General features: G+C 45.9%; 2 protein-coding genes across 4 annotated transcripts in view; one reads left to right on the top strand and one right to left on the bottom strand.

The window, feature by feature from the left end:
* Positions 1 to 600, bottom strand: part of MARF1 (meiosis regulator and mRNA stability factor 1) — a 35439-nt gene extending 34839 nt beyond the window's left edge. The window contains exon 1 of the mRNA XM_016156946.2: positions 139 to 600. The gene's annotated coding sequence lies outside the window, so the exon portion shown is untranslated. The remainder of the gene's footprint in view (positions 1 to 138) is intronic.
* A 352-nt stretch (positions 601 to 952) lies between these two features.
* Positions 953 to 14490, top strand: part of NDE1 (nudE neurodevelopment protein 1) — a 39379-nt gene continuing 25841 nt past the window's right edge. For 2 of the 3 annotated variants that reach the window (XM_016156953.2, XM_016156956.2), the window contains exons 1-3: positions 3854 to 3937; positions 10661 to 10785; positions 12475 to 12628. In XM_016156953.2, the coding sequence (XP_016012439.2) occupies positions 10703 to 10785; positions 12475 to 12628 (237 nt within the window). In that variant the 5' untranslated portion in view covers positions 3854 to 3937; positions 10661 to 10702. Of the gene's footprint in view, positions 1211 to 1707; positions 1748 to 3853; positions 3938 to 10660; positions 10786 to 12474; positions 12629 to 14490 lie in introns of those variants that run through there. The other variant, XM_016156955.2, reaches the window with a different exon arrangement.

The raw sequence follows: 14490 nt of genomic DNA, 5'->3' as shown, positions 1-14490 counted from the left end.
GGCGGGGCCTCGCGGCCCTGCAGCCTCGTCAGGCTCAGTCCCCTCCCGATAAACCCCTAAATAGGGGACTTCCCAGGGGGGTGACCCCAGCTTTTGGTGCGAAAACCTCAGTTTAAGGAGGCGTTCCCCGTGGCTTACCGTTGTGGAGTGGAAGGGAACCTGAAAGCGGAGAATTAAGGAGCTTGTGAGGTGGAACCAGGGGAAAAACCTGCCAACCAGGATTTGATACATTTCAGCTCTTTCGGTCTTTTGAGGGAAGGCAATTTAAACGGGATTTCGATGGAAAACCCCGATCGTTTTGGCTTTCTCCCGTGTCTATATGCCTGTCTGTCTCTCGTCACGTGATGATTCTACTTTTTAAAAAAATTAAATGACGCATATTTTCCACAGCATCCTTAAGCTAGTGCAACCTAGTGGCGAGTAGAGAAAAAAAAAAAAAAAAATGAGGTAACCGCCAAGTCCTTTGGGCCGGCAGGGTTTCTCGCAGTTACGACCCAGCTGGCCAAAATAAAGTGTGGGCTAAGACTAGGCTGAATGTTGTCATCAACAATTAAGAGGTCCTCGTGACTTTAGTAAGAAAACGTAATTTTTAAAAAGCCCCGCTTCAGAGCTCGTTACAAATGAACACTACTTTTCCAGTGACAGATTGGGCCAGCAAAAATGAGACCTTACAGTTGCAAAAGCTTTGTGAAGCCCAAAGCAGTTGTTTCAAGTGGATAGATGTGCCACATTCGGGGTTTATTTCTTCACCTCAATCTACTTTTGCCTAAAATTCAAAAAAAAATTAACAGTAAGCACAACGGTCATTTGCAAAACTGCCAGCTTCTCACTATTTCCTGTTGCAAATTAAGGAGAAAAAGAAAGCACACATTTATGTCTAAATCTAGACGTAGTTTAGGATGTGTTAGCTGAATACCGCAGAAAGGTTTTTTTGTAAAGTTCGTCAAGAAGCAGATTGACTTTGTGAAGTATCAGTAACTAGAAATGGCCAAAAGAGAACTTTTTCCCCCTTGAAGTCAGCAGTGTGAGGCAATTTCATTAGGCAATTCACAGTAAGTGGTGTAAATTTCAGGGGAAGCTCATACTTCCCTATAGTCATCCTTGTATTGGGGAGGACGAGATCAAACATGTAGCTGAAGAATCCTTTGTGCTTGAATTTCATTTGCCAGGAGGCAGATGACAAGAACACACACATCATCTGTCTGCTTAGGTATTTATTACTGCTGAGTAAATCTTAATTGTGTCTGCTTGTGGAGAGTATTTTCCAAGTGGGAATTAGAACAGATGGAAAGCAACTCTGTTTTTAGCATTTTGGTTTTTTTGTTCAAAGTACCAAACAAATGTGCTTCTCTTTAGGGATAGTTTTCTTTCTCCTTCCCCGCCTACCCCCGAGTATCTCTGAATATAAACCATACAAACTAAAAATATAAAAAAAGAAACAAAATAATTGTGGATTTTTAATTGCTTTTTTAAAAAAGGGTTTTAGTCACAAAACATAATAAAGAGCATACACATTTTGTTTGACTTTGCTTGGCATTCTTTTGAGTCCAGAGTTGTGCCTGGTCTCAACAGGTTAAATGCAGTAAATAAAAATGGATCAATCATACTAAATGGAAAGCAAATGAAAAGTCTGAATTGCAGATAATTTTTAAAGAACTGTAATTTTATTTATTTTTTTTTAATTTTTTTTTTTTTTTTTTTTTGCAGAAAACTAGCCTAAGCAGAGTACACCAGACTTTGGAAGCAGGTAATTATTCATTGAAATTCTACTGGATATTTGTGAAAGAGCACTTTAACATTTTTTCTTAAGATCTATTTTCTTAAGTATAGACTCTGTTAATCTTATTCCTATTTATTAGCTGGGCAAACTCTTCTTATCAGAGAGTAAGAGTAACTTTCATTGTTTTCCTTGGCCAAATTATAATCTTCATATTTATGGAAACAGGATGAAGATTTTTGATCTGTTTAAGCAGCTACTTTACATTCAGTTCAGCTCTTAAATTAAGCTGGCTGCCAGTGAAGGACTTCCTCCCTCAGTAACTTCTCTTCTGTTAGGTTAGGTTTAGTGTTTTGAAATGATAAAATGTTATGGAAGGGCTTAAGAGAAACCAAGCTCTCTGTTCATTCAGAACATATTTTTAAAATATGCCAAATTTTTCCTTTAAATTTTTAAGGTTTTACTTAAGGACATTTACCTAAACCCCCATTCCTGAAGAGGATTTTAACAATCATTTCAATATCCTCTCCTTTTTTTAACTGGAAAATAAAGGAAATTGAAAACTAGTTTAAATGACTTGATCAACACCATTCAGTCATAACTGGTGCCTCATCAATTTGTGCGTCAGTTCATCTGTAAACCGGGGTGATTATTCCAGAAACCTCACAGAATGAGGAGGGTTGATAAAATTCTGGAGTGAAAGAAAGCAAAGAGCTTAAATGTCAAGAGGGTGCAAATGATTTACTAGTATTTGGGATGGAAGTTTCCTGAAAGACATTCAGGTACTTTCCTTAGCCCTGTTGATGTAGGTGGTGGTTCCCTTTTGTGTCTGAGTTTCTTCAGGAACTAGCAAGGAGTCAAAACAAAATAGAATTAGAGAAAGGTCATTCTTAAAGACAGCAGGGAGGCAGGAGGGAATGTGGTTGGAATTTTCAAAGTAGCTAAGATCTCTTTGCCTCTAGTGTAGTACTGAAGAACACAAGTGTAAGAGTCCAGCAGATGCAGTTATAAAACCTGATTTCTTATTTACTAATGGTGAGACCTTGGGCAACACATTTAACTTCCTGTACCTTAGTTCTCTCATCTATAAAATGACGACAATGAAAGTGCTTTCTGTGGTTCTCATCATCCTGGTCTCAGCTCCTTTGTCATCTCCTGGACAGGCCTTCCCTGACCATTTTATCTGAAGCAACTCCCCCCTAGCCCCTTTCTATCACATGACCTTGCTTGATACATAGCACTTATTGGAGACCGAAATTATTTTACTTTTTCTGTTTGCTGGTTTTCTGTGTTATTTCTTAGTTCTGTGAGGTCTCTGAGGACAGGCATCTTACTTGACATTTATTTTGTTCTAAGTGAGAGTGCTCAATAAATAATTGTTGGTGAAGAATTAATATTGCTGTGAGAATTAAATGAAGAAACCCAGGTCAAGAAGTTCACATTTTGCCTGACACATCTAACGAATTAAAAGATCAAGACCACTTAACAAATAGATTTTATTTATGTGTTAGGCACTGTTTTACAAATGCCAAGTTAACACATGACGTTACTGCGTAATCCTGTAAGTTAGAACCCTATCACGAACCCGTTTTATAGATGAGGAAACTAAGTCGCAGGATAACTTGCCCAAGATCACACAGATTTTAAGGGGCAGAGCTAGGATTCAAAGCCAGGCTCAAAATCAAACTCTTACACATTAAATTTTGCTGCCTTTGAAGAAGAAATTAATGTTTAAATTTTTATTTTGGGTGTAAAGGGGTGGGAAGAACATGGGGTATTGCTTAGCCTAAGCGGACCTGGATCTTTGCCCTGTCCTCTGATGCGGGGGAAATGCAAGGACGGGAGAACGCAATCTGTGTCACGGGGAGGGAAGCGTATTCACTTGAAGTGCGTTGGCCCGCAATTCCCAGCCCGTTCCCGAGTGTGCGGGGAGCAGCCAGCATCCTCCAGGTCTCCGTCGGCAGCCAGAACCTTCCCGGCTATCACCAGCCCCAGGGCCGCCGCGTGGCCGCGCCGCGCCCGAGTCCTGGGAAAAAAGTTTCCAAACGGCGCTGCTCGGCGCTGATTGGCCGAGGCGGACGCGGTCCCGTGGTGCGGCAGCCAATGAGCGGCGCGGGCCCGGAGCTCAAGGGCGGGGCGGGGGGGCCGAGGTCCGAGCCGCAGCGCCCTCAGTCGCCGCCGCTGGGGCCGCCACCGCCCGTCCTCGTCGCCAGAGCCGGGGTAAGTGCCGAGCTGCAGCCGCCGGCGGGCTAGCTCCCACCCCGGGACCGTCACGGCCGCGGGGAAACTTCTGCGCCCCGCCCGGCGCCCGCCGCGCTCTCGGGCCGCCGGGCCGCCGCGGTGCAGGGTCCCTGCGTCTCCGACGTTCGCTTGCGCGTCGCTTCCCGGCCGCCGGGCTCGAAACTCCCGCTTCTCTGCAGCCTCCCTTCCCAACTTTGTGCCTTCCCACCCTTGTGCCCCCGCGTCCGGCTCCTCGCCCTTGCCAACTTTCTTTCTCTTGCAGCCCTCCCCACCCTCCTTGACTTCCTCGGTCCTTCTGCCCTCCTCGTCCCCGGTCCCCGCAGCCCAGCTCCACTGCCTTCCTGTGCCCTCCCACCCCAGACTCCCCTCCTTGACGCCCCAGTCTCTTTTCTCGCCCTGTTTTCTGCCCTTTCTCGATCCCCGCCACCTCCTTTCCTCCTGCCCTCATCTCCCCCTCATTCCTTGTAGCCCTCCTTCTCGCCCACTTCCCTTCCCTGCTTCCACCCTCCGTGCAGGCCTCTTTCCCCAAACCTCCTTGCTTTGGGCACCTCCCTTCCTTCGGGAACGTGTTTGGAACTGTCTCCTTCCCTCCGCTTTCCTCAGATCTTTGCTGCAGGACGGTTCAGATTTCCCCTGACAGTACTTTGGGAACGGATTGAATAAAGGATAAAAGCGCTTATTCTACAGCTTGAATGCAGTGGCTGGGCGTACCTGCTTCTCTGAGGTCATGGGAAACCCCCGCCACCCCCTTGACACGCTTTTTTTGTTGGGGGGCTGCATTATCTTCTCCAGTCATCTCAGGTTCTCTGCCTCCCGAAGGTCTGAGCTTCCCTTTTTTCTTTGTCCAGGGTTTGTACAGGTTGTGCCTTTTCTACTTTTAGCTCGAGGGCTCTTTTAACTAACTTTCTAAAGAATTGGCCTTTGCCGCCTCTGCTGGGCAGATCTGTCGTTTTCTGTGCTAGTTTTGTTTGCGTATTCTAGGATAGGATGGCATTTTAGGACGTGGGTAGGGTGCTTTGAAGAAGGATTGAATCCCAGTGACTCCCAGGGCCACTTGCTACCTGGCCCCCTTACTCCGACATAAATACACATTGATACTCAATTAGTTTTGAAACTAAAATTTTAACTCTTAGTGTGTCTTTTGGGTAGGACTAGATCCAGATGATCTATGCCTTTGAAGTCTCAAGGGCCTCTGGTTGGTTTATTTTATCCCATTTTGGATAATAGTTTTTTTAACTTGGCTTATTCTGTTCAGATGTTTTGTTTGTTTGTTTGTTTCAGCGTGTTCTTTTGCTTTAGAATGTGAACCCAGAGAAATTACGCTCTTGCAAAGTAATTTTTTGATATAATTACACCTAGGTACAGAAAGTTGGTATCAGCTGCTAGGATTGTGTTTACACCTGGTACAGACACAGGTGTTTTTTATCTGCCTCTCCCAGCTGTGCCTGGCATTTAGTAGGTGTTCAGAAATGTTTGAAAAGGGATGGAAGAGAGGGGAACCACAGTAGGAAAAACCTGTGTGTCTGACATCTTGGTTCAGTAGAATAAAATCCTGGAACAGTAGCTATTCTCTTTTTTTGTCAGAGGTTAAGCCTTTTAAAATTTCAAATGCAATGTAGGCGTACTGTAAACATCAGTATGTATAGTGGTGTGTCAGGTTCAAGTCCTCATCTCACTGCCTGCTTTACTCACATTCTGGTACATCCCTCCAGACCCTTTGTATGCAAAGAGAGAGAGATACATTTGTAGACAAAAATGGCATTTTTTACGTGTAGTGAACTTTCTCCTATACTAGTACATACAGTTCTTAACAACTGCATAGTTTTCCAGTCAGTCCTCTGTTGACAGTTTCTCCAATTTGTACATTAGTGAATGATGGTGTACACCCGTGAGCATTTGTCTCTGCTTGCCTAAGTATTTTTGTAGGTAGATCATTACAGACTTTGAAAACGCAAATAGAGAAGCCAGACTTGCTGATTCTTGACTGATTTTGCCCCAGTGATCTCACTTCTGCAAAATGCAAAGTCTGTGCCATAGCACAAAAGCTGTCAGAGCACATGCTGGCGTTCGGGAACTTCTTCCCCTACCTCCCTTTCCCTTCAGCTCTTCATTTGTTTTGATTGGCAGGGATCGGGGTTAGGGTGGAGAAGTTAATTCCTGATGGGTTACAGGTGTGTATTGCTCCTTCCTTTTGAGTGGCTTTCTTCACCCAGAGGGAAGCCAAGACAGACTGCTTTTTTTTTTTTTTTCTAGTTTTGAAATCAAGGTTGTATGTTTTCAGACTTTTCTATTAAATTTGATCATGGAAGACACACCAAAAAAAAGAGAGAGAGAGAGAGAGACTCGATGAAACATATTTTTTTTTTTGTAAGAGTAGTAGATCTAAGTTATGCAAAATAAAAGTTGGATCTTTTTCAAACCACTTGGTCTCAGTTTGTTCTTTTTTGCATGCTGTAGCATATGTAGTTGAGGTGCCCATTAGATTCGCCCACAACGCTGGCACGATGGTGTATTGAGAACACAAGTTAGAATGCCTATGGCGCCTGTCATACAGATGAAATAAATACATGCAGTATTTGTTTTTAAGATACCAATACAAAGTTGTATATTCTGTGACCAAAGGTTAACACCTGCCTGTCACAGTGGCTTTTAAATGACTGTGTGGGCCAAATGAAAAAAGTGAATTTGATCTCTGCTCAGTCTGTAACCTTAGGGAGACCTTGAACTTAAATTTAAAGACCCGCCCTCCCCAACCCTTGTACTTAGGTCTGGTCTAATTCTGCTGCTCATTTGCACCTTATGGATATGTCCAAGGCATATGTTTCTGCTCCAGCTTCTGCTTCTAAGAAACTAAGTGATTGTCCTGCTTACTCTTACAGTTGAATGGCTTAAAGGGGATAAAGTTGTTTGAAAATAACATTAAATGCCTGGCGTGCAGCAAATGTGACGATAAGAAAAGGTGATGATAAAATTCAGTAGATAATCTTGGAAGAAAGGGAACCTTTGCAAGTCATCTTACCTGCTTTCTGTGGCAGAGAACAATGCACATTAGAACTTTCTGAGACATTTTCTCTTTGTGGAGGACTCATATTTTAAGATTGCTGTTTCATAACAGTGAGGTTCAGCTGTTCCTTCTTCTCTTTTAGCCTGTAGTATATTTTTTCCTCTTCCTGAGGATTGTTTTTACCATGCAGGGAGTTTTGGTTGAAATACCAGGCCTGTGGTTTTTGCCCTTTAGTTGAAGGAGACAGAGATTATGCAGGCTGTGACAGACGCTCTGGTCCCTACTTAATTTCTCTCCAGTCTCTGAAGTCCAAAACCAGATCCTCCCATCAGTGTGGTTGTAATTAGAGCCTCTCCTGCAATGCCAGTGCCTCCTAAAACATCTTAAATTCATTCCTTTCTTGAGGATTAAGTTTCAAGCCTCACTGGCCATGGTAACAGTGTTTTAAGAAGCCCTTTTCTAAAACTTGTCTCATAAGAGTGCAAGGGATGGTTATTAAACTCCAGTTACTGTATCAGACACTCCTTATCATGTAGACCTGGGACGGGAGTGCTCTCCAACATGGTGGCCTGACCTCCACCCCTCCCCGTAAGGAGGTGCCCCTCAGGTGCTGAGGGAGAGGTGTTCCCCACCCTGATAGAGTCTTAGGGATTTACAGACGTAAATTATAGCCCAGCCTTCTGAGGGTCTCCTGCTTCTTGCCTTTCCTTAACCTCACACCCCTTTCAGCTAGTGGCCAATCTGTCTTCCCCTCTGTGCATTCAGTCCATTGGCATTTACCGAGTGTCTGTTAAATGCCAGGCACTGTTTTAGGCACGGGGGGGGGGGTATAAAAGTTGGAGATGGTTCCTATGCTCAGTAATTGACATTTCAGTGAGGGAAGGTAAACACAAACCTCATACAGTGATGAAATAAAGCTAGGGTGAATGTGATGGTGCAGGGCTGGGAGGGAGTGTTTGGTTGGATATTCACATAAGGTCTCTCTGGTGAGAAGGCAACCTGCTGAGAGCTCTGAGGGCAAAGCATTCCAGGCAGCAAGGACAGCAAGTGCAAAGGCCCTGAGGTGGGGGCAAGCTTGGTGTGTTCAAGGAATAGAAAAGGCAGTGTGGCCAGACCATACGCGGGCAAGTGGGTAGTAGGCAATATCTAGAGAAGTAGGCAGTGACTAATTGCTTTGAACCTCGAACATGATCTTTTCCCAAACAGTAGAAAAAGTCAATGTTCCTAGTTCCTCACTGTACTATGTGCAGACTTCCTCCCATGCCAGGCGGTTGGGTCGGTCCTTGATATGAGATCTGATGGTCACACAGGACTCAGTTACAGTTGCAATGGCTCCGGGCTCTTGCCACTAGAGACGTTGGTTTGATGACTGCATGAGATGAGAGATGGGCTCATTGGAGTTTGTGGCTTGAGCAGGGAGGACCAGACTCAGATTTCCCATTTCCTGTTGCCATGTCAATTATTATTTATGCTCTATCCTTTTTACTTTCAGCAAACAAGATCACTCTATAGAAACCCAACCCTAACAGGAACAGTCAAGAAAGGGAATTGATTCTCTCATAACTGTAAAGCAGGTGCAACTGGATCCAGGTGTTGTCAGTAGCCTCAGGACCTCTTGGTCCTGCTGTCCTGTTTTGGCTTCCTTCTCAAGCAGTCTCCTCTCTTGTGATACAAAAATGACTCCCGGCAGCTCCGGACTTAACCTCCTACCATCTTATGGACCCTAGTGGAAAGAGAGCATTCCTTTCTTTCCTCTTCTCTCCAGCTTTATGGAGTTATAACAGACATATAATACTGTGTAGGTTTAAGGTGTACTACAGGCTGGTTTGATGCATGAGACTATTGTGAAATAATCACCACAATTAGGCTGGTTAACATTTCCAAAGTTTCTTTCTTGATAGTTCTGTAAAAGGCGTGGGCCTGAACTCTTATTGGCTCAGCTTGGGTTAAGTCCACCCCTGTCATTGGCTCAGTGTGGGTTAGGCCCACCCCTGAGTCAGTGGTTGGTTCAGCTTGGGTGAGGTTGACCCCTGTCATTGGCTTAGCTTGGGTTAGGCCCACCCCTGAGCCAGTGACTGATGCTGGAGGCATGAGTAGTCATGTGCCTTCTCCCAGGTGCAGGAGATGACGCCAGGTCCCTCTGAACCACATGGAGGGCCAGCCACTTCAAGGGACTGTTGGGGTGTTGTCCAGAAGGATGGAGGGAGGGCTGGCCTGGAAATAGCGAACACGTTACCAGATTTCTACTCCATCCAGCTTCTTTGCGTAGATCAAGCTTTCTGAGACCCCGTTCCCTGGTAGTGGGTGGGTGAGAGGGAACACGGCATGTTTTCTCTGAGTTAGGAAAGGGAAAGAAGCTAGGAGGCAGAGAAGAGGTGCGTACAGGTATTAACGAACGTAGAGGCATCAGTGAGCGCTACACTCGAATACAGGTAGAAGCGTTCAATTTCTACCGGGGATCCAGGAGTTGGTGGTTGTGTCCGTATTGGCGCTAACACATTTAGCCAAATGATTTGTATTTTTAGCCTCAAGTACAGCTTGTTGGTTATGCCTTGCAGAGTGAGGGGTGGCGTTCATCCTTTTGTCTCCAAGGACACAGGAGACTGTGAGCTCCCTTGAAGGAAGGGACCTTGGGGCCATCTCATGTGGATTCCTAATGATTTTTGACAAGTTCAGAGCCTTAAATTCAGAAAATAAGCTATTACATTGAGAGACTCAATCAGCAGGGACTCTGTAAACTGACAACTGTTGATAAAGTATGTTCTCTGCCCTCTGCCCTGGGCATCTCAGTCCTCAGAGCCGAGGCCCTTACCCCCCCCCCCCCCACTCCCACACCATTCCCCTCTAGCTACTGTCTTATTCATCTTCTAACACCCAGTTCTCCAAAATCCCCTGGACTTCCTTGCCTCCCACTTACTCCTCCACTGTAATGAAACTGTTCTTGCTCATATCACTAGTGACCGACATTTCGCTAAATCTCGTGGATCTTTTTCAGTCTCTATCTTCCCAGCTTCTCTGTTGCATCATGGATACTGCGTAATGTCCCCTTTTCTACCCTTGAAACCGTGGACTTCCAGGGCAGCTTACGCTTCCTGGCTCTCCTCTCTCTCTCCCTTTATTTCTCCTCCGTCTCTCTCTCTGTTTCTCTTCCATCTCCTTTGATTATTGTTTCCTTCCTTGCTCACCTTTCAAACACTGGCATGTCTCAGAGTTCCATAAATTGTCCTCATTCTCCAGTGGTTCCATCACAAGAAAAAGGGAAGAACCAGCTACAAACTTGTGGCTCTTAGTTTTGTATCATTAGCCCAGACCTCACCCCTGAATTTCAGATTCAGTGTCATGTCTAGATGTGTTTATCAAAATGTCCCAAGCTGGGTTCATTATTCCTTCACCCTAAAGACTTTCAATGTTCTCCATCTCTGGTAATGGGAATGGTGGTAGCACCCCGTTGTCTAAGCTGGAAACTCAAGAGATGACCTCACCTCCATTTTCTCCCTACCCTGTCCCCCCACCCAATGTAATAAATCAACAAATCCTGATAGTTTTATCTCTCCGTGGAATGTAACGTGCAGGTGAGCTGTATGTTAGTTTTTTGGAATGTTTTATTTAATCCAACAAAGTTCAGGATTTTTTTCCCCCCCATTAAAGATCAGCTATTTAACCGGGTGCGGATAATAATTTTAAAACTTCTCTCCTAGACACCATGCCACAGGAAGAGTGACCTCGTCCCCGTTTTCACGATGGAGGACTCGGGAAAGACTTTCAGCTCTGAGGAGGAAGAAGCTAACTATTGGAAAGATCTGGCTATGACCTACAAGCAAAGGTCAGTTCTCCAAAGTTCACCCTGCTTTTATTGTTCCCTTAATGATGGTGGTAGTCATATGTCATGGACGTATTATGTGACAAGCGCTGCGAAGGCTTAACTGTATATTATCTCTGAAGAAACCATGGTCAGCCATTTCACAAATGAGGAAACTAAGTCTGTAAAGTGAAGCAAGTAATTTGCACACCAAGGTCGCACGAGCAGGAAGTAGCAGAGCTGGAATTCGAACTCCAAAGGCGATGATCCTGAGCGTACTGCCACGTCCCGGCTTATTTTCTGGCAGGGTTTTGTTGGTTCCCAGATGCCACATCTGGTCAGTGCTTCGTACGTGCGGAGGGAACTTTTCCCTGTGCCTAGCGAGATGGGTCGTTGCAGATTTTAAAATCGGAAACCAGGGTTTCAGTGTCCATACCTGGGGGTGTGCATGTGTGTTTGTGTCCAGTGCTGTTTCTTTCATTCCTCGTGGACTCTTATAATCTCCACGCGGAGGTCTTATTCCAGTCCCTCTAATTTCTTGATTCTTAGTGTGACTTCAAGATAACTCATGACGATATTATAAAAAAAAAAAAATGCCCCTTGCATTTTAAGGATCGAAAAGCTAGAATTGGGCGTTTGGGATGGCGTAGGGACACATAATGTGTGTGTGACTTACATGCCGTTGAGTTGGCTCTGACTCCTGGTGACCCTATGAGTGAGCGGTGTCCACAGTGTGCTGTCCCCAGCAGCCCTGCTCAGCTCCTGCGGCTTCTTTTAGGGAGTCGATCCGTCTCACGTTTGGTCTTGCTCTTTTAATGCTGCCTTCTAGTCCCCGCCCCCCCAATCCCCCAGCATTATTGTCTTTTCCAAAGAACCCTGCCTTCTCATCACGTGCCCGAAGTAGGACAGCTTCCATGTTGTCATTTTCGCCTCCAGTGACGTTTCAGGCCTCACTCGCTCTAGGACCAACTTGTTCGTCTTTCCGGTGGTCCACGGTATCCATAGATACCGCATATTGCACGCGAACCGATATTTTTCCCATCAGCCTCCTTCACTGTCCCGCGTTTGCATCCGTGCACAGTCACTGGGACTACGAGGGTGTGGGTGACCTTAGCCTTGGTTTCTAATGACACATCTTTGCTCTTGATGATCTTTCCCGATTCTTCCACTGCCGCCCTTCCGAGTCTCAGCCTTCTTGTGACGTCTTGGCTGCAGTCTCCATTTGAACTGATGACTGAACCAGGGTGAACAAAATCTTGAACAGTTTTGATATCTTCATCGTTTATGTTAAAGTTGTGTATTTCTTTTGAATTCATGATTTTTGTTTCCTTGATAGGCATAGTGGTGTGATAAGGGAACATTTATATTACATCCATTTTCTACTTAGAATTACATCTGCAGAGGATACACAATCCAAAGTGTATTTACTATACATTGAATAGTGTATAGTAAATACTGTACTATTCGTTGTATAGTAAATACATTGTATTTACTATACAATGAATAAACAGGGCCAAGCTCTGTTTCTGACTTCTCATGTGACCTTGGGACAAGTCAGTCATCCTGTCTAAACCTCATCTTCTCTTCTGTAAAATGAGGACAATGATAGCTTCTGCCTCAGAAGGCAGTTGAGTAAAGAGCTAGTCCACGTATAACACTCAGCAGCATGTGTGTGCTCAGTGAATTATTTTCTGACGTCTGGGACTTCCACAGGGCAGAGAATACGCAGGAGGAGCTCCGAGAATTCCAGGAGGGAAGCCGAGAATATGAAGCTGAATTGGAGACGCAGCTGCAACAAATTGAGACCAGGAACAGGGACCTCCTGTCAGAAAACAACCGGCTTCGCATGGAGCTAGAAACCATCAAGGTGAGGCGGGCGAGAGGAGATGCGCACGGGCAGAGACGGGGACCAGCGTGGCGTACGTGCCTGGGAACGGAGCCCCGCAGAGCAAGGGCCTACAGCCCTGGGTTCTCTCCCACCTCCGGGCCTTCTGGGTGCATGTGGTCGTTGAACTCTTGCCCCGATGGGAGCTCTGGGAGAAGCAAGTCACACATATGTCCCCAGGGCCATTCATGACTCGTCTGTAATCTCACAAAGCATGTGAAAAGTAGACAATTTTAGGGTATGAAGTGTCACTGGAATTGCTGATCATTAGAAGGTCCAGGGTTATGCTGTCCAGTATGGTAGCCCCCTAGCCACAAGTGGCTGTTGATGAGATTAATTAAAATGAAATAACCAGATCCAGCTTCTCAGTCACACTGGCCACATTTCAAGGACTCGGCTGCCATATGTCTGCAGGGGCCTCGCTGTTGGACAGTGAGGCCGTAGAACCCTCCCACCATTACAGAAAGTTCCAGTGGACACTGCCAGTCTCGGACAGGCTCCTCAGCCCGCACACTGTCGACATTCGAGGCCAGATGACTGCTGTGGGGACTGAGTTTTGCACTGCGGATGCTTAACAGGATCCCTGTCCTCCACCCACTAGATGTCAGTAGCTCCCCCTCCCCCAGGTTGTGACTGTCACAGATATCTCCAGACCTTGCCAAGTGTCCAGAGAGCTTCTGCCCTCAGGGGTAAGGACTGCCTTTGGGCGTCCTATAGGGCTCAGCAGGTGATGGAGTGTAACACTGTGCCCTCGGGACTGGCTGTCAGCCCTTGCTGCCGGGACCACCTGGCCAGCTTTGTGAACGTCAGATGGGCCCGAACCCCCGCCCTGAGGTTCCCTTTCCCAGTAAGTCAGCGTGTCTGGATATCTTTTTTATTTTTTAAAATCTCCTCATGAGAGCCATTGGGGGAAAGAGCCAGGCCCTGTGGTGTGGCCCAGGGCGAGGTGCGATGGAAGGAGATGAGCGCTTCATCTTCTGGAAGCTTCGTCAGGAGGACGAACCTCACAGCGGGAAGCAGTTAGGGAAAAGATGCTGCTACGTAGTACTGACTGCGTCCTCCTCCCGAGAGAGGAGGATCTGCACGGGTTGGAGGTAGTTCCCGGGAGGTGCTGGGAGGGACTTGAACTGGTGTTCGAAGGTGTGGGGTGAGTGTGTGTGTCCGTCCCTGTCCGTCCATCCAGCAGCTTGGCGCATAGGGGCTGACGAAGAGTTACTGTGGACCTGCCCCAGACATGGACAAGGATGAGTGTCGAGCGGATCCCAGGAGCCCTGGCTTTACTACTGTACCTGGCCAAAAGTGGGGCTGACAAATGGGTTGGGGATTGAGGGTGTGGAGGGGCCAAGGAAAGGCCCCAAAGACCTTAGACACTGAGCAGTGGACTTCAGACTTTTATGGTGTGGACCACAGAGCCCGAAGCGGCCATCTGCTTAGCCTTCAGTGGTTCTCATTCAGTATTTTATCATGGATGTTGTCAAGCACACAGCAAGGTCGAAAGAATTTTTCAGTGGTCATCTGCATGTCCACCACCCAGGCTCTACCAATAACCTTTGCCACAGTTGCTTTTTATTACACACCTGTTCATTTGTCTTATGTTTTGATGCATTTCAAGATGAATTGCATCTCTGTAAATATTTCAGCATTGTCTTAGTAATTGGAGTTTATAGTTTATTCTTTTGATAGTAAAACGTAAATCTTTAGTGTTTTTAAAATGTATTCGATCAACATTCTGAGGCAGTAAAAGTCTAGATTTCCGACTTGCTTTGCGAACTGGCGGCTCTGGCCACACCAGGCCTGCGTCCTTCTAACCAGCGAAAAGCCAGTAGTGGTCGCTGACAGCAAGC

This window comes from Rousettus aegyptiacus, unplaced genomic scaffold (assembly GCF_014176215.1).
Source record: "Rousettus aegyptiacus isolate mRouAeg1 unplaced genomic scaffold, mRouAeg1.p scaffold_m13_p_8, whole genome shotgun sequence".
In the NCBI taxonomy this organism is placed as follows: domain Eukaryota; kingdom Metazoa; phylum Chordata; class Mammalia; order Chiroptera; family Pteropodidae; genus Rousettus; species Rousettus aegyptiacus.
Note: the sequence above shows the minus strand (reverse complement) of the source record. Positions and strands in the feature narration are given on the sequence as shown.